The 22092-nt window shown below is 52.9% G+C and overlaps 1 protein-coding gene across 1 annotated transcript in view; it reads right to left on the reverse strand.

Annotated features, from left to right (window-relative positions):
- The window catches only part of XYLT1 (xylosyltransferase 1), a 336604-nt gene extending 315198 nt beyond the window's left edge, over positions 1–21406 (reverse strand). The window contains exon 1 of the mRNA XM_062180382.1: positions 21047–21406. Within this exon, the coding sequence (XP_062036366.1) occupies positions 21047–21406 (360 nt within the window). The remainder of the gene's footprint in view (positions 1–21046) is intronic.
- Positions 21407–22092: the final 686 nt, after the last annotated feature.

Genomic DNA, 22092 nt, shown 5'->3' on the forward strand with positions numbered 1-22092 from the left:
AGGGAGAGAGACAGAGTCAATCCACTGGTTCCCTCCCCAAATGCATGCAACAGCCAGGACTGGGCCAGGCTAAAGCCAGGAGCCAGGAACTCCATCTGGGTCTCCCAGGTGGAAGGCAGGGGCCCAAGTGTTTGTGCCATTATCTGCTGTCTCCCAGGACATTAGCAGGGAGCTGAATAGAAAGAGGAGCCAAGACTGACTCCAACATGGGATGCAGGAGTCCCAGAGGGCAACTCACCCCACTGCGCCTCAACACCCAACAACAAAATATCATTTTAAAGCAGGCCTCCATAGCTCCTGCTCTTAGGACATTTCCCCAGCGTGATCCTTCAGGTGATTTATAAAGGAAACAGAAACATTTCCTGTGCACCTGCTCAGTGCCTGCCATTCACTGTCCCGGCACTGGGGATACTCTGATGGAAGTGATGGGCCCAGAGTCTGCGAGGATGACAATGGGGGCGCCCAACAATGCCTCAGGAAGGCCAGCATTTGCCATCAGGCAGAGAGAGGGGCAGTCCTGGCAGGCAAGGGCCTCTTACACACCCCACACCAGAACAGCCACCACACACGTGGAAGTGGGCGAGGATCCCAGCGACTGCCCAGTGCAGGTCACGGCTGGAAGGCGGGGAGATGTGTGCAACCAAGACATGGGTAACCACAGAAGCCCAAAGTTCCGAGTATTAGGGACTCTGAAATCCCCTGGTCAATTCTAAACTCTTCTCTTTTTTTCTTTCTTTGTAAGACAGAAAGATAGGAAAGAGCTCCCACTCACAGATTCACTCCCCAAAAATGTCTATAATGAGCCAGGAGCTAGGCACTTAGCCCACGTCTCCCACATAGTTGCCGGAACCCAATTACTTGAGCCACCACCGCTACCTCCCAGGGTCTGCTTTATCAGGAAGCTGGAGCCAAGAGCCAGAGAAGGGGATCAAACCCAGTTCCTCTGATATGAGTCACATGGCATCTTATCCACTAGACTAACTAATTGCCTGCTCTCCTGGGTCCATTTTAAAGATGGGAAGACAGAGGCCCTGGGAGGTAGCCCAAAGCCACACCAAGCGAGAAGCAGAACAAGTTCTAGATTCCAAGTGTCCTGTCTCACAGGAGCCCAGATCTTAGTGAAGTGAGTGACTCCAGGGGTGGGCACTTGTTTAAGCAGTTAAGATGCTGCTTGGGATGCCACATCCCCTGATCAAAGGGCCTGGGTTCAAGTCCTGGCTCTGCTTCCAATTCCAGCTTCCTGCCAATGCACAGCCCAGGAGACAACAGGTGATGACCCCCGCCACCCACATGGGAGACCTAGATTCAGTCCCAAGCTCTCACCTTCATCCTGGCCCAGCCCTGGCTATTGTGGGCATAAGGGGAGTGAACTAGCAGATGAAAATTCTTTTTCTCTGTCTTTGAAATAAATAAGAGATTCTAGCCCAGCCCTCACCGCAGACACCCTGGGCAGTCCCTCTCTCCACCACATCTCTAGGTGAAGGCTACTGGGTTAGGGGCGTGGGAGAGGAAGCCATCACCAAACACACACGCCTGGAGGATGGGGCACAGGTCAAGCGACTCTGGCACAGAGACGAAGGCCATCATTGTGCAGCGGCCACTACAGAGGGGACAGCAATTTCTGTGGCAATGACAGCAGAGCGGCTCTGGAGACAGAGTGGTTGAGTCCAAGCAACAGTCGATTTGGCTCTTGTGTTTGAGTGCCGCCTCTAAGTCACGTAATTTCTAAACCAGTCAAGTCTTCTAGGTCTGTCCTAAAACAGAAACGGTGACCCGTGAACAGAGCCGTAGGGAGCCTCACTTCAAACCACAGCTGACGGTACCACTGCAGGCCCTGGCTCTTGTCTTTGTCCCCAGACAAGCTGTTATGTCCTCCCCTCCCCCACTCCATGCCTGACTACCTTCTGCACGCACGTCTTCAGTGTCAGCTCACTGGGAAGGGCTGCTCGGAGGACCCCTCCCTCCTGTACTGTCCCCTCCACGAGAACATAAGCCACAGGAGGTCAGGGACCCTCTTCTGTCCACTGCTTCATCCCCCCTCCCAGCTCCTAGCACAGTGTCCAGTGCACAGTAGGCTCTTGGTACCATGTGCTGCCTGAAGGTATAAATATCCATGACTATCCTGGGTGAGTCTGTGAAGTGACATCCTCATGTGACATGTGACACACACAGGACATCACCAACAGGTGCTGCTGGGAGCACGTCAGAGTACATCTGAAGCCCAGAACGCTCCCATTTCTGCTGGGGGCAGCTCCGTATTTACTGAGAGATGTCTTCTGAGCACCACACCAGCGACCTGCCTCCCAGTGCCCGGCCCAGCCCAGCCAGACAACAACAAGAACTCTGCCTTTACAGCACCCAGCAACGCATCAAAACTAGGGGCGGGAGGTGACTCAGCAGGAACCTATAGGATACTCCACCCAACAACAACATGTCCTGGCATCCCTACTATTCTTAAAGGTAAGAAATTGGTCAACAGAAAACAAAAACAAAAATGCATGAGGATGCTTTGCGTGGAGGTGGGCAGGCTGAGTGATTCCTCCCCCTAACCCATCCATCACAATAATACTAAACCCGGGGCCAATCCTGCAGCCAACAGGTTCCTTACTCAACCTCTGCACGGAAGCCCTGGACCACAGGAGTTAGGGAGCTTGTGGTCTACTCACAGACTCTAACCTGAAGGAGCTACGTTAACCTTTTGTACTGTTGGTCTCATGGAGATGTGCTATGTCTGAATTCATGAATTTCTGCCTTTATTTGCATTAAAGCCTTTCCTTCTTTTGTTTCCTTGATGATTTTTTTTTCCAAAATAAAAACTGGACTCTTAATCATTTAATCTTTCACATTTAACCAAAAGCTACAGTGCCTTTAAAATAGGCTATCACTTTTCCTCTGAGTGCACTGTTAGCCTTATCTCAGATTTTCATATGAGGTATTTTAATTTTCATTAATCAAACACTCTGAAATGTCAAATTTGATTGCTCTGTTGATCAAAGAGTTATTTAGAAGGATTCTGTTTAGATTTCTATGTGACTGTTTCTTAGGGGCTAATATTAATATATCTTATTATTCTATGAATAAAGACTAAAAGATTGCTACTTTTGAAGTCTATTAGGTTTGAGACCAAGTTAACCATCCATCTTAATTAAGGAATCTTAGAATAGCTAGCAAGTAGTCTTTCCAAGAAACAGCTGGGACTCGGGGGGTTAAGTCACCACGTGTGCTGGCTGTAGTTCCAGCTGCCCCGCCCCCAATCCAGCTTCTTGCTAATGCATGTGGGAGGCAGTAGATGATGCCTCAGGGGCTTGGGCCCCTGCCACCCACGTGGGAGACCTGGAAAGAGTTCCTGACTCCCGGCTTCAGGCTGGCCCAGACCTGGCTGTCGTGGCTATTTCAGGGGTGGACCAGTGAATGCAAGAGGGCTCTCTGTCTTCCCCCCTGTCTCTGTTGCTCTACATCTCAAACAAATAAATACAGTCCTTAAAAAGGAAAAGGTGACAAAGCCATCCCCCCAAATAAACACACACATCTTTGCAAAGAGGTCCAATAAATACTTACACTTCTAAAGTTTCATCTTCCCAAAAGCAAAAAAGAAAGTAAACAAACCATCGAGCCTAAACCAGGTCATAGAGGAAGAAAACACCAGAACCTAGGGTCTAAGATTTCCACACTGAGGCATCACGCCCGTGCAGCTCCATTCTAAAGACTGAAACTGAGGCTGCCAGAGGCTGAGACACAGAGAACAGCTCCAGCTGAGACTGGGTTTGAAGTCCACTGGCCACTCCAAATGTCACCCAAAACAAACCCTCAGACAGCGGCTCAAAGACCTCTCCGGTGACAGCCTTTAAGTGTATTCATTGCACAAGGCAGAACCAGAAGACAGGATCCTAAGGCAGCCAGGACTTGATTCCTGGTGAAGGGAGCCGGCGAGAAAAAGAAGCTGACGTGCCTCTGACAAGCCCCAGAAAGGATATTAAGTCATTTTTTCAGCCAGTGCCAAGCAAACCTGAAAGACAGGTGGATCCTGGGGAATCCTGATGTTCTCCCAACCCTGTCAGGGCCGGTGCCCGCAACCACGGGACCACAAATGGAAGATGACCGGTGTGCAGCAAGCGACGTGGAATCCTGCAGCGCTGAGCGATGCTGACAACGCACACAGAGGCAGCTCCTCTGGGGGAGGCTGAGCGCTCCGAGGCCGGGGCCACGTGCGACGTGCGCCATCCTCGAAGAGACATCTCAGTGGTATTTCAATGCACAGTGACACATGCCACTGCGGGCTAGAGATCTTATTGAGGATGCAGGGCTGCGCTCGCCTGCTTGCCAGCAAGCAAACCAGGACAGCGGGAGATAAACAGAAGTCAATCAAAGCAGAAAGTGACATGGAGAAAAGAAATGCCTAATTCTGCCAGACCTGTTTTGCCGCAGAAAAGATAAGAGCCCTTTGGACAATATGGCTTCGGGATAAGAAATTAAATGATGGCATTGCTCCCGAAAACAACTAAAGCGGTTCGCATCAGGCGTGGTCCCAACATCCTTGAAGGAACTGTGATGGAAGAACAGCAGTCGATTAAAAATTTTAGCTCCACGGGTTCTGCATCTGGCAAGACTAATTATGAAAGTGAGCCTTGTTAGAGTTTTTACATAGGGAAGGATCACCCAGCCTTACTCCCTGGTATGATTTTCAAATCAAAACATAATTATTGGGGTGGATATTTGGTACAGCGGTTAAGATGCTGCCTGGGACATTGACACCCCCTACCAAAGTGCCTGGGCTGCAGTTCTGACTCTACTTCCAATCTAGCTCCCTGCTAATGCACACGCTGGGAGGCAGCAGGTGATGGCACAAGTACTTGAGCCCCTGACGCCCATGTAGGAGACCAGGGTTGGGTTTCGGGTTCCTGGTTTCAGTCTGGCCCAGTTCTGGATGTTGTAGACACATGGAGAATGAACCAGCAAATTAGGAGACATTTTCTGTCTCTGTCTTTCAAATAAACTATTTTTTAAAAGTTTGTGTAGGCCGGTGCCGTGGCTCACTAGGCTAATCTTCCACCTGCGGCGCCGGCACCCCGGTTCTAGTCCCGGTTCCTCCTCTTCCAGTCCAGCTCTCTGCTATGGCCCGGGAGTGCAGTGGAGGATGGCCCAAGTCCTTAGGCCCTGCACCCGCATGGGAGACCAGGAGGAAGCACCTGGCTCCTGGCTTTGGATCAGCGCAGTGCGCCAGCCGCAGCGGCCACTTGGGGGTGAACCAACGGAAAAAGCAAGACCTTTCTCTCTCTCTCTCACTTTCTAACTCTACCTGTCGGAAAAATTAAAAGTTTGTGTAAAGGTCTTCGTTTTTGCATAGTAGGTTAAACCACTGCCCACAGAGCCAGCATCCTCTATGGGCACCAGTTTGAGTCCCAGCTGTTCCACTTCCAATCCAGGTCCCTGCTGATGCACCTGGGAAAGCAGTCAAGGATGGCCCAAGTGCTTTGGCCCCTGTGCCCACGTAGGAGACCTGAAAGAAGCTCCTGGCTTTGGCCTGGCTCACACTTGGCTGTTGCAGGCTACTTAGCGAGTGAACCAGAAGATGAAAGCGCTCTCTCTCTCTCTCTCTCTCTCACCAAAAGGCATGCACAAGAATATCCCTAGCAGTGCTGTTTCTAAAGGAACTTCCTAAATGCCCGTCAGCAGATGGACATATAAACCGCAGTGTATTCCACAAAACGTACAGCCAGTGAACAATGACTCCAGGAAAACACCACGGACACCAGGTCAGCAGGCCTTTCGGGGGGGACTGGACACTAACAGTCCAGGCGTTGGGGGCCACACGGCCTTTGTCGCAGCTGCCCAAGCCTGCAGCCGGAGCACAAAGGCAGCCTCAGCAGATATGTAAAGGAGTGGACACGGCTGTGTTCCCGGAAGGCTTTATTTCGGGACACACATTTGAATGTCAGATCACGTCCACATGTCACGAAACAAGTCCCCTTCTTCTGATTTTATTGCCCCACCATTGAAAAAGATGAGATCCATTCTTAGCTCCCGGGCCGTATGCAAACAGGCAGTGGGCTGGACCTGGCCCACGGCTGTGGTTAGCTACCCCCTGATGGAGATGCACCTCACACACATCCTGTGAAGCACAGCGAGCCACACGCAAGGGACCACGGGACCCTAGGAGGAGGCCAAACTCACCGGGGGCCTCAGGGCCAACACAGACCCCGGAAGGCACAAGCACAGGAGCAGATGCTGGAGGGGTCCCCAGGGCTGGGCAGCGATGCTGTGATGGGTGGGCGGGCCTGCTTTCCGGAGGGGTGCACTCATGATTGGTGGACTTCTCCACAGGCACGGGGGACTCGAGAATGGGGAGGCGAGACCTTACAACCAAGGCAGCCTGCAGGCCAGCATGGTTAAGCTAGTGAAGCCACTGCCCACGACACTGGCATCCACAGGAGCCTGGGCTCAAGTTCAGGCTGCTCCGCTTCCAACCCCGCTCCCTGCTAGTGCACCTGGACAAGCAGAGGTAGATGGCCCACGTGCCTGGGCCCCTAGCAGCTGTATGGGAGACCCAGATGGATTCCCAGGTTTCTGGCTTTGGCCTGGCCCAGGCCCAATCATTGTTGCTATTTTGGGAATGAACTATCGGATGGAAGATCTCTGTCTCTGTAAGTCTACCTTTCAGAATATAAAATAAACATTGGAAAAACAAAAGGCAGCTTATTATTCCATCAGCTTTAAAAACAGAGAACCGCAGCAATCAAATGAAATGAGCTACAAATCTTCCACTATGGACAGGGATTAGCTGATGCTACAGTATTTTAGGAACATTCATTTACTTATTAAAGATGTATTTATTTATTTGAAAGGCAGAGTGGCAGACAGATGGGGGTGAAGACACACAGAGAGAGAGAGACAGAGAGAAGAGAAAAGGAGAGCGAGAGCGAGAGAGAGAATGAATCTTCTACCCCCTGGTTCACTCCCAATGTCCGTAACAGCTAAGGTTGGGCCAGGCCAAACCCAAGAGCCAGGAACTCCAGACAAGGCTGCCACACGAGTTGCAGGGAGCAAGTTGTGGGCCACCACGGGCTTCCTCCCAGGAGTACTAGCAGGAAGCTGGATCGGAAGCAGAGGTGGGTCTCTATCCCAGACACTCTGATCTGGGACGCTGGCATCCCAAGCGGCTGCTCAACACCGCTGAGCCCAGGAGTATTTCCTGATGAAAGGCAGAGGTAAGGGGTTTTCCTCTGGCTGGGGGTGTGTTTGCTCCCGGTGGGAGGTGGACTTTGGGGCTTCAGGGACGGGGCTAGCAGCAGAGTCTGGCCAGGTTCTTTTCCCGGGGTGCCTGTGGGAAAGGATGGCGTCCCCCCGCCACGAGCGGCTCCTCCACAAGAATCTGCCATCAACTCTGTGAGCGCAAACAGCAGCCGGCAAACCCTGCCCCGGACCCTCCCCAAGGCGAGGGGCAGCCCTGGCTTCTGTGCGATTTCCAGGGAAGACGCAGTGAATTATTTTTTCTCACAGTCAGCAGCTGAGTCTCACTGAAATCCATGCTTGCAATTATTGCTGTAATTATTATTTTAATACAAATCAGCAACTTATCAACTATTACTCTTGGATGCTGCCTCCCCTCTGCAGGGCTGGATGGAGGTGAATGCCATCCCCACCTCCCACCCCTGCCAAAAAAACCCGCTGCTTGGCGTGCACGGATGGTGGAAATTGGTGAGGCTACTTCCACCCATTAGACGGCTTCACAACTTCCCATGGCCACTCTCACGCCCATCCTCTCTTTTGAGTCAGTAGGTCGTGTTCTGCATTTTAGATCAGTTTGACCTTGGGCGACTCACTCACTACTGGGCCTCAGTGTTTCCATCTGTGCAGTGGGCAAATGGTGCCAACCTTCTGGTACAGCCATCCTAAAGAATGACATAAGGGGTTCTCTCTGTTTGCACTTTCTGGGCAGCACACACGCATATAATCTGTATGTTTTATTGATCCATTTTTATTTATTTTGAAAGGAAGAAGCAGAGAGGGAGAGAGAAAGATCTTCCATTGGCTTGTTTTCTCCCCAGATGCCTGCAACAGCCAGGGAAGGGCCAAGCCAAAGCCAGGAGCCAGGAGCTCCATCTGGGCTTCCCATGTGGGTGGCAAGAAGCCAAGCACTTGAGCTAGCACCTGCTGCCCTCCAGGACACGCATCAGTAGGAAGCCAAAACAGAAGCAGAGGTGGGACTCACACTCAGGCACCCCCACATGGGATGCAGGTGTCCCCCGACTGGACACAGAGGCTTCCCAAGTCACAGTGCCCGAGTTGGAATTCCAGTCTACAGCTCTCTGACCCTGGGCAGTTCCTCGCTCTGTGCCTCAGTCTCCTCAACTGTCAATGGGGACAACACTCGCAGCCACTTCATCCGTGTGGAGCCTGAAGCAGAATGGTCCATGAGATGATGTGCAGGGACACTGAACAGGTGACAGCGACTTCTGCCCTCCTTATCGCCAAGAGAGCTGCAGACTGACCCCGCAGCAGTCCACTCGCGGGGAACACACATCTACAGAGCACATGGGTGAGCAGAGCAGGCAGACACAGTGCCCACCCTACCCCAAATTGTTGCCTCACTGGGAATGAAGGCCAGAACTTTGTATTTTCCAACAGGACTTCCAAATTAGATTTTGATTTGAAATAACTGATTTTGGCTACTCATTTAAAAATGTGTGTAATTTAAAAAGAAGGGGAGGGGCTGGTGCTGTGGTGCAGCAGGTTAAAGCCCTGGTCTACAGTGCCGGCACCCCATATAGGTGCTGGTTCAAGTCCCAGCTGCTCTACTTCTGATCCAACTCTCTGCTGTGGCCTGGGAAGGCAGTAGAAGATGGCCCAAGTCCTTGGGCTCCTGCACCTGCATGGGAGACCCAGAAGGAGCTCCAGGCTCCTGGCTTCAGATCAGTGCAGCTCTGGCCGTTGTAGCCATCTGGGGAGTGAACCAGCAGATGGAAGATCTTTCTCTCTCTCTCTCTCTCTCTCTCTCTCTCTGCCTCTCTGTAACTCTGCCTTATAAATAAATAAATAGAAGAGGATGGGTCACTGCTTCATCTGAAACCTAGACCAGAACCGATAAAGTGACAGGTCTCCCCATCAGTACTTCCTATAGTCCATTTTTTAAAATATGTATTTTATTTATTTGAAAGGCAATGTGTGTGTGTGTGTGTGTGATAGAGAGAGAAAGAGAGAGAGAGAGAAAAAGAGAAAGAGAAAGAGAGGATCTTCCATCTTCTGGTTTACTGCCCAAATGGCCACAAAAGCTAGGGCTGGGCCAACCCCAAGCCAGCAGCCTGAACTCCATCCAGGTCTCTCATGAGGGTGCAGGGGCCCAAGCACTTGAACTATCAGTTGCCGCTTTCCTGGTACATTAGTAGGGAGCTGGATCTGAAGTCGAATGGCCGGGACTTGAACCAGTACTCACATGGGATGCAGGTATTGCAGGCAGTGGCTTAACCCACAGCACCACAATGCAGGCCACTTTACAGCCCACTTTTGTTAGAGGTAAGATCCACTCACTAGTCCAACAAAGAGTTCATTTCCTCCAAATTTTGCTCTTTTCTTCCTAAACCTAGGAGAATGGCAACACAGGAGTCAGCCTCTCTGCTCCCCGAAGGGTTAATAACCCAAGCCCACACACTTGCAAAGCCCCCCGTTTTTCTCTACCTCTCCTTTTGCAGGTTACCACCCCACCCCAATGTACACACTCGGGTCCTAGCTCTGTCTCCCCCTGCTCCTAACAAAGGGAAGTCGGGTGTCACAACGCAGATTGTTCCTCGACAGCACCAGGAGCACAAGCAGGCAGCGGGGGTGCTTTCCATCGGAAACAGAACCATCCCCAAACCTTGCCCGAGAGCAAATGGGGTTCCCTGCGTCTCTGCTCCCAGCTGCCCCTTCTGGGCTACAGATAAAAGAGAGAGTGAAGGAGACAATGAATAGGCTTTTATTTCAAAGCGAACATCTGCAAAGCATGGGCCTCCATTTAAAAAAAAAAAAATCAACAACAACAAAAAAACCAGCCACAAGTCTAGGATAAAAAAAAAAAATTCCCATTTCATCTCTAATTAACAAAACCCCATTCCACAAGGAAAGGAGCAGAAACAGGGATGAGAATCACTTTTCCATACCCCCAAAGAAAAGATGCTTAATGAGGTAGCTCCTGCAGTTCTTGGTCCGTCTAATCTGGTTTTAATACTATCCTTAAATAATGTATACTTAACTACTCCAGAACCCCAAACATTTGTTTGTTTTATGAACATGACTCTTGTTTGAGCACTGAGACTTTGCGGGATGATCACGCCGTCCTTGGGCTCTCGGCTTTTATGACTTCTCCCCCTGCTCATTATGAAATGATAAGTTGTCTCCATTGCCCTCTTCAATTGCTGTTAACGCTGTACTGCGGTTCTGTTACCCTGGTTCGGAATAGGAGACTCCTGGTTCAGGCTTAAGTTACTGTAGTCATTACTGGGCCATTTGTGGATTCATTCATCATGGCTCGTTTCAAGTCCAGCACACGGGGACTGGAGCACCAACAGGCAATGGGAGGCAAACGCACAGCGCTGAGTCCCAAAGACCACCAGAGGGGTTCACACCTGCATCACCACAGACAAGCTCGGGGCACCCTCGAGGAAAATTTCTTTCCATAATACAGACAGAAACCATTCAGATGGACGCAGACATGGCTCCTCCTAAGGCCGACCTTAAATCCTTTCTACCTGAACTTCAGAACAGCAACACAGTGGCTTCTCAGGAAGAGCAAACCATCCTGAAATCTTATAAGCCAACATGTACCAAACCTCGGCCAGCCCAGCTCATCCATGGCCAGCACTGAGCGACCCAGTTAGAGTCCAGTTAGGAGTAGGGCATGGCACTGTTACGCATTTTCATCTTGCTAACTAAGTTCCTTCTACTTAGGTGCCAGTCTACCTGCATGCAAGCAGTAAGAGCCTTGGGCTTGTCATTTTGATTGGTTCGTGTTGCATATATTTTTTTCCCTAATACACAAAGAAATAGACAGTTATTAACAAATCTTTCAAGTGTTCATGGAAGCAACGGGGTGGGGGGGGTGCAGATCTGGGATATTGTCCATTCTGTTCCTCTATTTTTTTAAACATTTATTTATTTAAAAGGCAGAGTTACAGAGAGGGACACACACACACACACACGCGCACAGAGAGATCTTCCATCTGCTGATTCACTCCCCAAATGGCTTCAACAGCCAGAGCTGTGCCAGGCTGAAGCCAGGAGCCCAGAACTCCATCTGGTTCTCCTATGTGGTTGGCAGAGGCCAGAGCCATCTTCCACTGCTTTCCCAGGCTCATCAGTAGGGAACTGGATCAGAAGTGGAGCAGCTGGGTCTCAAATCGGCACCGATATGGGATGCTGGCATTGTAGGCGGTGGCTTAACCCTTGTGCCACAATGCCAGCTCTGATGCACTGTTCCCTGATGGATATGTGGATTCCTTGGGTGTGTTTGGTTCAGAAAACATCAGGCTGTACTTTTACACTCACGAATATACACAGTACATCTTAAAGAAGTAGTCAAGAGAAAATATGTAAAATTTAAGAGCTGAATGCACCCTGGACAGAGAGGACCAGCAGTTCTGTATGAAAAGCTGCACCACACCAGTGAGGCCAGTTTGCCTGTGACGTACCTGCTGTCACTGGCGGCTCGCAATTGATGCCTGGGACATACCCGGGACTCTCTCTGCTTTGGAACCACCCTGACATCCCTCCATAATAAGTAAATAAGGCAAGTAAAATAACTCCAAAATAATCAAACAAGGAAGGAAATAAACCCACCCCCTCCAAAATCGGTGCTCCCCCACAGCCCCTTCTTGTCTATGCACCCTGACCGTTGCCATCCCTGCACCTGTAACCACTTTGTAAGTTCTCCTTCCTGTTGTTCAGGGGTCACCCTGCACCCACACCACCACCTCCATGAGGACAGGAGCCCATGTGTCCTTCTCCATACTTTGCACAACACAGCAGGCCATGGGCCGATGAGTAAGCCCATGAGTGGGTGGGAAACCTCTGCTGGATCTCACCCATTCCTTCCGCTCCGTGCCCCAGAGGTTACAAGGGGCGGGACCCGATGAGGGGTCTGAACATTCCACATTCTTGTGCTTCTGAGTTTCAAAGCTTTTGCACCTGATTCTAAAACTTAACCCTCACAAGCCAGGGAGTTGAAAGAGGGGTAGCAACACCTGGCGAGCGCCACAAAAACACACAGAGAGCCATGGGGCATCCCCGACAGGCGCTCTGGAAAGTTCTATCCTTCCACCTGCCTCCTGTATCTGACAACGCCCAAGTTCTCAGTGTGGGGTTACTAGGGGGCAAGGCCGCGGGAAGCACCGAAAGGGGAAGGCAGGTGATTCAGATGGCCAGTTACCTCAAAGGGGAAACCAAGCTGCACGATTCTATTTCCATTCATGCATCACAATGGCCTGATGTGCACTTGGGTACTCTGGTATCCACTGCCTGTGAGGGAGGACGCCTCCATCACGCCCAGGGTAGGGTGAAGGCGTCCAAGCAGAGAAGTACTAAGAATGAGCCACAGGGGGCAAACTCACCCATCATTATTGCCAGCTCTTTGCAGGACCATGGAGATCTTCCGAATGGGCTCCCAGCATCACAGGTGAAAAAGATCTCGGGGGTGGGGAGCTTTGGGAAATCTGCAGGGTCTGGGGCATAACTAACTCAGCTTGGCCATTTAATTCAGACAAGAATGTGGGACTCCTACTGCTTGATCTTGGGACTTCTCAAAGAATTCCAAACATCCACACAGTCTTAGGGAATAGTCTGATCTTTCCACTTCAGTGCTTATGATGCCAACACACTCTGTGGGCCAAAGAACACCTAGCCAGCGGCCAGGGATCTAAGAAGGCTTAGGGCAAACAGCCCCAAAGGTGCAGTTCCACCAGAGAGACAGAATGGAGCACTGGCTGTAGGCCAGGCTGTGCGCCTGGTCATCACGCCCCGGGGACAACAGAGCCTTCACAGCCCTGAGTTTCAGCTGGGGACACTGAGGCCCTCCCCGAAGGCTGAAGGGACATGACCAGCACACAGTGAGGATATTGGGGCCCCACCCACACTCTAAACATCACAGGTCTTGCTCCACAGCCCCAGTCTGACCACCTCCTCCCTGCTCACCTCCCGGCCCCCTGTGGCCACTGGACACACAGCTTGGATCACATGAATGGAGTAGCCCAGGCTTCAGGGCTGCCAGGAGACCTGCCTGGGTAACAGTCCTCCTCACTCCCACCTTCCCAGACACCTCCTTCTGTGTCCAACAGGCCACCATGGGGAAAGGAGATCAGCAGTGACCCGAGATAGGATGTCAAAGGAATCTCCTGTTGACAGGCCATTTATCAGGAGTGGCCCCGACCTCGGACGGCAGGGATCACGTCTGTCCTGTTCTCCAGGAGGGCCCCGGAGCTGGACACAGCCTCCAGCACACTCCAGCTGTTGGGGTTTAGGATGGGTGGGTGGGTACGTGGTGTGGCTGGCTGGGTGGCGGATGCATGCATGGATGGGCAGGAGATGGGATGGATAGATGGACAGATGAACAGATGGTCAGATGGACAAACAATTGGAAAGATGGTTGGGTAGACGGATGGATGGCTGGCTGGCTGGCTGGATGGATGGATGGACAGACAGATGAAGGGACAAACAGATGGGCAGATGGCTGAACGGATAGATGAAGGGGTGGACAGATGGACAGATGCATGCATGCTTGAAGGAATGGGAGGGCGGGATTGGCCACTTCTGCCTTACTTTTTAAATTACTTTTAATCAGTAAAACAGACAACAACGGCCCTTAACTTGCAAAATGCTGTAAGGATTCAGTGAGATCATGCCCTTCTAGTACTTCCTCAGTATCTGGTGGCAGGTGAGGATGCAGTAAAAGATTTCTTCCTCCTTGTCCTCCTCCTCACCACCGCCACAGCTACACTGTCTGTGCACCCTGCAGCAATCTCCCGGCCCCACAAACCTTGACTCCTTAGGGTTTAAACCAAAAATATGCACGGTGGCCCAGGATCACAACACAAAAGTCCCTGGGAGGAGAAACCAATGCTTGTTACCACGTTACCTCATCAGCACCCATCAGCATACGAGCCCACGTAAGCCAGTGGGCACGTGGCCGGGACAAATCTGAGAGGGAACAAATCTGTTTCACTGCCCCCACTTTCCCCAAAGTGTCTTGAGAATGGGCCCCACCCCCTCCCCATGGCTCCCAGTGACACTAACAACACCGGTGTCCCTGGTCAGAGCCCAGGGCACACCCCACTTCCCCACCATGTCTTTATAACATCTCCAACTTCTAGCAGGGAGGGGACAAGCTAACCACAAGGATCGGATCACAGGGGCACAACCCGATGCATATCTGTGGGCTAACGGGCAGTTTCTGTGGCAGGCGGCAGGAAGCATCCTCCAGGTGATGGAGACGGCACGCTGGTAGACACAGCTTCTGCGGCTGGCCCCTGTGCCCAGGCTCTCCGGGACGGCCACGGAGCTGTGTGACCGGGTGGGCAGCAGGAAGTCACTGTGGGGAGGGGACAGCCTGCTCCACCAGCCAAGGAGCCTCACAGGCAGCCTCCTGCCCTTCCTCCCCCGGCTACACAGCTGAATTCAGGACTCCTTTCTCTGGGCAACTCGGCAGTTCAAGTTCAATTATTTCCTGGTATGCACAGTACGTATTTCCCAACAGGGCAATGCCCTCTATTCTAGGACTGTCACTCCTGCTTTGGAGTACGGAGACGGAGGCCAAAGGATGAGCAAGCCTGCCCACCTAATGTGCAGTGAGCACTCTACTTCCTAATGCTGTGTTAGATTCAGAAGTTTTGCGGAAACATCAGATTGGAGATGCTCTTACCAATTAAAAAAAAAAAAAAAAAAGGAGTCACTATTTGAGATGATATGTGACTTTGTGTAACTATGGTAACCTTTTTATTATCTATATGTTCCAAAATATCATGTGGTACATCTTAAATATATCTCATAAAATAAACGCTGTCCTCGGAGCTCAGCGTTTTGAAGGAATCAAGTACCACGTGCCTCCATACAACACAGACAATTCCAAGGCTGCTGTCTTCAAGAGACCCTTCTGACCCTTCTGGCTAATCCTCCACCTTGCGGCGCCGGCACACCGGGTTCTAGTCCCGGTTGGGGCGCCAGATACTATCCCGGTTGCCCCTCTTCCAGGCCAGCTCTCTGCTATGGCCCAGGAAGGCAGTGGAGGATGGCCCAAGTGCTTGGGCCCTGCACCTGCATGGGAGACCAGGAGAAGTGCCTGGCTCCTGGCTTCGGATCAGCCAGATGCGCCAGCCGCAGCGGCCATTGGAGGGTGAACCAACGGCAAAAAGGAAGACCTCTCTCTCTGTCTCTCTCTCTCTCACTATCCACTCTGCCTGTCAAAAAAAAAAAAAAAAAAAGAGACCCTTCTAAGAGGGAGGACACAGAGCAGAGCACCACAGAGCAGCCAGACGCCGGGCCGCCTGGGTTCCAAGCCCAGCCCTGCCGTTTATAACGGACGACCTTGGGAACCTCACTGAGTGTCACATCTCCTTCCTGACCCCCACCCCGCCCCGAGCCTCAGCTTCCTCGCACAGCCTGAGGTTTCCGTGAGTTAATATTTGTAAAGTTTCTAGAACACAATCTGGTTATATTGAACACGACTTTTGGCTGTTGTAACGTGTTGTCACACGGCTTCAAGGATTTAACGAATTAACACACGTGTGTGTATAAAGGGTTTAAAACTGTGCCTAGCACGCTGCGACTGCTGGAGAGGCATTACTGCTGTTTTACTGCCCTTCTACTGGCATCCTTACTTGGGCATTTGATGCAAGGCAAACTGAACATGTGCCCCTCTCCTGGAACACGCACACACTTGAGAATCCGCAGTCAGAAGTGGGGAGAATGCTATTTAACGACAGTTCAGGCATGATCTGGCTGCCCTGAGGGTGTTTCCAAGAGCTCAGAAATCTGGGTGTCACTGGGAAGGGGGCGACCTGAGCCTGGATCCCAGGGCTGCTGCTCCCCAGCTTTGCGATCTTCACGAGCAAACAGCTCTGCCTCCCTGACCCTCAGTTTTCCCACCCTTGAAATGGGAACAGCACAGGCCTAGACCATAAAGTCAGGAGGACTCAGCGACCTGGTGAGATCATGTCTGCAAAGCCTCCAGCGCTCCCGCCCGTCACCAGCGACGCCAGAGCAGCGACTTACGGCCAGGTCTCCGCACTCAGCACTGTCACACTGGAGGACACCCTCCTCCTTCTTGAATTCTTTTTTCCTTTCTTTTCCTTTTGTAAGTATTTAGTAACCTAATATATGCAAAACACCAAAACGATGCTTTGGCATACAGCCGGCACTCAATAAATGTCGGTCCTCCTCCCTCTACCACGCCCCATCCTGCTCCAAGCCTGGCACACACAAGAGCTGGATAGTTTACTGGCTTGGATTTCATTCAAACCCTACTTTGTGTGGGAAAATGAGTAATTGCAAAAAAAAAAAAAATTGCTTATTTTCAAACATACCAAGAATTTCCTTTTAAGAACAGCTCCCATTACAGCTCTTATTTGTACATCAAACTGGTTCACCTGCATTTTTCTATTTCATACACACGGTTCAACAGGGGAGCCCAATCACAGAGGAGCAAAGACAAAGTGAAGGGCCCAGGACTTTGGAAGATGCGACGGACCACAGCTGGGGTTTGAACCAGGTCCATCAGACTGGCAGGTACTAAGCAGAGGCCTCTTTTATTTGTGCGTATTTCCTGTGACTTCTCCTGTTCCAACACCCTTCCCCGTGAACTGGAGTTTTGTTGGGTTGGGTTTGTTTTTTTTACTAATTTTTTTTTTTAGTTTCCCAAAGTATATCCTCATTGTCTCTGGTGGATGGCAATCTGGGCTATAGGAATGGTGAGTCGCAGAGGGAAAGGAGAGAGGGAGAGCAGTCCTAGCAACTCCTAGGGCAGCATCAAACAAAAGCTAAAGAGTGGGTGACGACTAAGCCAGCGCAGGCCAGGTGTGCATTTCCCTTGTGCACAGAAATGCTAAAACAGAAACGTGTGGGGCTGGTGTTGTGGCACAGGCATTAAGTAGCTGCTTGTGGCACCAGCATCCCGTATCAGAGCACCGGTTTGAGTCCTGGCTGCTCCGCTTCCCATTCAGTTCCCTGCTGACGAGCCTGGAAATGAAGTGGAAGATGGCCCAAGTGCTTGGGTCCCCGGCCACCCACACAGCAGACACAGATGGAGTTCCAGGCTTCTGGCTCCCACCTGGCCCAGACAGGGCTGTTGGAGCCATTTGGGGAGAGAACTAATGGATGAAAGATATCACTCACGCTCTTTCTCTCTCTCCCTCCCTCTTTCTGCATGTCCCCCTGCCTTTCAAATACATGAAGTAAATCTGTAAGAACAACAAAATAGGGGAGATACTAAAATAACAGATTGAGACTCCTCCTAATCATAAATAGTTCTGGGGGGGGGGCAGATTCTTAGCATAGAGATATACTTCATGATACTTTTGTTTTCTGGGGACAAACACATACAATGGGACACAATGATTTCAAGTATCTGCTCCAGCTCACGCCACCACATTTCCTTGTCATATGAAGACCATGAGTCAAAGCTGTACAATCCCCAGTAAATTAGAACTTAGGCCTCAGCTCATTTCCCATCTGAAAAATAACAAGCATTTTCCCACCCAACCTTCTAGAAGATAAAAAAAAGTACTGATAAACTAGACAGAACGTGTAGAATCTAAAAAAGTGGAAGGAATACAAATACACATCTATGCATACATAATTTTATACACATACTTGTACCTATACCTATGCATAAGTAATGTCTACTTTTATTTATATATTTAACATTTTCTAATATATGGTTAACAGATGGCCACATTTGCAGTAAGATAAATATTGTTCAACGATCCATATTTCTGTATACAAAGTGTAATGCATCGTTCAAACAAAATAAAACTTCCTTGAAAGTGTGAAAAAAGGAACCATCAACAAAATACCCTTTGTTCTCTTCTGAGCTTGGTAGAACCAGAGGGGAACTGGATCCAGAGAACCAACCTTTCACCGTCACTGCCAAGGTCTGAAAAACGCTGAGTTACCTGAGTAATGTGAAGTATGAGAAGTTTCTGCTGAAAAAATCAATAATTTAGAAAATGCACAAACTCCATTCCACTTCAATGTGTGTATGGGGTAGGCAAGGAGGCCCCTAAAGAATCAGCTTTCTTAAAGGGAACTTACTGAGTACCAGTTTATCTAAGGGCATGCGAATGTGAAGGCTTCAAGAGAAAGAAAATAAACACTGGTTGCATTAACACAAGAGTGCTCTCTTTCGCTTTCTCCAAAACTCCTATTCAGAACCTGTGGGCTGATTTTCTGACAGCTCCCTCCCAATATTTTCCCTCCCTCCCTAAGCGAGCCTGCCTATTTCCTCAAGTCTAGGATGACAGCAAAATCCACAGCTTACTGGAGACCCAGCAAAGGAATCCGAATCACAGCCATGCAAGTCAGCTGCAATCCACCCAGTAATGTTAATACGCAAGAGCTTTGCAAGAGCGAGACGAAAAGCCAGCTTGGAAATCTTTGATGGATAAACCCACGTGGCCATCGTCCTTCTGCCCTCTGCCTGCCTGCCTGAGACGCTGGGTGTTTCCTCTTCACTTCTTCAACGCACCAAAAAATACAATCGGGTCTTTCCACCGGGCTGCAGCTCCCCAGACACAGAGAGGGCACAGGTGCAGACCCTCTGGGAGGGCGGGAATAAGGGAGCAGCAAGGTCAGCTTTAGAATACACTCCACACACAGAGCCAGCCCCAGGCCAGCCCCGCCGGCAACAGAGCACTGCCATGAGACATCATCCCGCAAGCATGTGGCTCAGCAGCCCCTACAAGAGCCATCTGGAAAATCACAAGGAGGTTTCTTCGCATGTCCCACGCCCGCGTCTCCCTCCAGAACATCACGCAGGCAGCAGCCCCATCAGGGTCGGGAAACAAGGGCCTCTGCTGCTCCTGAACCGTCCAGTCTTCTTGCCTGCAACCCAAGAGCCAGCTATACTGGACTTTGGGAACAGCCTGCCCCCTTCTGGTCTCCTTGAGCTCCTTGGAAGGGCAGGGGCTGGGTGGGCGCAGTGGGAGGAGGGCAGAGCCCTGGCTGCAGCCAGTAGGTGTGTGTGCTGTGATTTCAGGACTCAGCCAGCCACGGGGGTGGATGCAAGGGACGAAGAAAGAAAGGCAAGAGACGTGCAAATAAAATACAAACCCAGGAGTGTGGTAGACAACGACCAGGAAGGGAAGAGCACTGAAAACAGAACAGAATGACTTAGGTGTCCAAGTTGGAAGGGGAAGAAATCGAGACGCGGGGAGACGTGGGTGGAAGGAAAGTACGTGCGCTTGCAGGTGGAAGCAGAAGCCTCAGAAAAGCAAAGCAGCTGCAGGGCTGGACCAGAATTCCAAACGGAATCAGAAATGAAGATGGCACTGCCCGCCCCAGCCCTGGCAACCGTGAGCCCCTCTGCGGCTGAGCTGGGGTGAGAGGGAGAATAAGACAGCCCAAAAGAGAACTGTGGATGGATGTGCTAAAGGCAGGAACCCATGAAGGCACCAGTTAGCCCAGACCCCTTCCCTCCATTCGCTTGTTTCAACAGGTGGCCTGCTTACCCTAGAAGGGTCCAGGAACCCCATCTGAACCAACCCCTGATGCCCCCATGTCAATCCTCTGTGTTTCTACCCGGGGCCGGCAGTACCTGCCCCTGACGCCTCCACCCCACCTCCTTGTAGGGCTCCTGAGTTCAGCGGGAACTTGTGGTTACGTTTCTGCCCGTTCACATCACGATCAACTCCAGGAGTCAGAAGGCATTGGCTCACAACACCCTTCCCTGTAAATGGGAGGACACTGACAATGTTCCGGGGCTCCCTGCACCCCGCAGAGCAGTGGGAAATGCCATCACATCCCGCCCCAGGGCTGGCTCCAGGCACGGAGAGCCGCACGCTGGCACAGAGGGTCACGCAAACTCTGAAGAAGTTGAGCAGCTCAGAAAGCGTCACGCTGTGCACGGAGGCGGTCTTCAGCGAGGGCTCCCAACGTGACAAACGGCTGAAATCTCACAGGCACACACACCACCCCGTGTCTGATATCCTTCAGATACCAGGCAAATCCCTGCAGGCAGGCACGTGGCATGCTCCACACAGACACCCAGCACATCAGCTGTGCCCGAAGACAGAGGCTCACACCCACCTGCCTGAGCTGAGACCCTGGCCTGCTCTCGGGAGGAGGTGTGAAGGGCATCCCTGGAGAAGTTGGAGACAGGGAGGAAGGCCAAGCAGCGGAAGGACCCCAGACGGGCTTCGCCAGACAGGTTCAAAGCTAAACCGTTCACATACCAGAAGGGCGGGATGGAGGGACACACACACACAGGGCAGAGAGAGGGAAGTGGCTCTCAGAAGTAAAGGGCCATGTCCCAGAATTGGAAATGAAGACGAGGTAAAAAGAAAGACAGAGACAGAGAGAGAGAGAGAGAGCAAGAGCGAGAGATGGGAGAACAAGGTTGGAGATAGAAGGCTCAGCCGGCCACCAAGGGGACACAAGACACCCAGAGTGAGCCCAGGTATCCCCGACTGAGTCTTGATTCAGGGCCAGGCACCCCAGCCTCCATGCCAGGCCTGAGCGAGCAGGGGACTCGGCTGTCTGCCCCCAACTCGGCAAAGAGATGCAGTTGCGGGAGCCACCCCCCAGCAGCGGCTGAGGATCCGGGCGCGATGCACACACCAGGCAGGGAGCGTCGCACCAGCAGCCCCCCAAGTGGTACACAGGTCAGGGCAACCAGCAGGCACCCGGGGAACAGACACCCCAGCTGGCTCCGGTCACCTCCCAGGGCGCGTCCTCTGGAGCTAACTTCCACAGACCCCCAGCAGCAGTCCTCAGACCGGCAGGGGCCCCAGGGGATAGGAGCAGAGCTGGCACCAGGGTCCAGGGGCTGCCCTCCCGCCTCCCCGCGAGGTGCCAGCCCAGAGGGGGATCTTACCAGTGCCCGGGCGGGCAGTGCCCCGCGGCGGGCCGGCTGCTGCGCCCGCGGATCTCCGGGGCCGCCTCCCCGCGCCCGCGGCCCCCGTCCTCCTCCTCCTCCGCCGCCGCCGCCGCCACCTCCTCCTCGGGCTGCAGCCGGCTCGGCGGGCAGGTCCCGGCGCTCCCGGCGCGGGGCCGGGGCCGGGGGCGGCTGCTCGGCGCCGCCGGCTGCTGCGCCCGCACGGCGCTCGCCGGCCCCGGAGTCGAGGCTGCTGAAATTCCACACGATCAGCGTCTGCAGCAGCAGCACCGTGAGCGCCGCGAGCAGCGCCGAGTGAGAGCGCCGGGCCAGCCTCCGGGCGCACGGCGCGGCCACCATCTTCGGAGCGCGGCGGGCGAGCGGGGCGCGGGGACCCCGGCGCGCTCCGGGCTGCCCCCGCACTGCGCGCGGCTCCCGCTGCCGCCGGCTGCTGCTCGGGCTCCCACTCGAGCCGCCGCCGCCGCCTCGGCTCGCCGCGCTCCTCCGCCGCCGCCGCCACCACCACCGCGGCGCGGAGTTTTCAGACGGGCAGGGACCCGGACGTCACCAGGAGGAGGGGAAGGCTGGGAGGCGGGAGCCGGAGGCCGCGGTGGGGGCGGCGGGAGCGCGCGCGCGCTCGCGCGGGGCCGGGGCTCGAGAGAAGGGGAGGGGGCGCGTAGCCGGCGCGGCTCCCCTCTCCCCTACACTCTGGTCCTGGCCAGGGGGGCGGGCGATGGGGCAGGGGCCGGGTGGCCCTGGGCTGGGGCAGAGGGAGGCGGGGCTGGGGGCGGAGCCGAGGTGCGGAAGGGAGGAGGGATGGGGGCGGCGACTGGGGCAGTTGAACACCTCCAGCACCGGAGTGGGAGCGCAGAGGAGGGCCGGCGGCCGCGGGGGCAGTGGGTAGGCTCGCGTCTGGAAGTGGCGGGTCCGGGGAGCTGCCTTCCCGAGTGGCGAGCAGGCGGGAGGTTGGTGAGCAGAGCGGGCTTTTTGCCCGGAGTTTGCCGTCCCGGCCGGCGAGTGGAGACAAGAGGCCAGGACCCCGGCCA

Source organism: Lepus europaeus, chromosome 21 (assembly GCF_033115175.1).
Source record: "Lepus europaeus isolate LE1 chromosome 21, mLepTim1.pri, whole genome shotgun sequence".
NCBI lineage: Eukaryota > Metazoa > Chordata > Mammalia > Lagomorpha > Leporidae > Lepus > Lepus europaeus.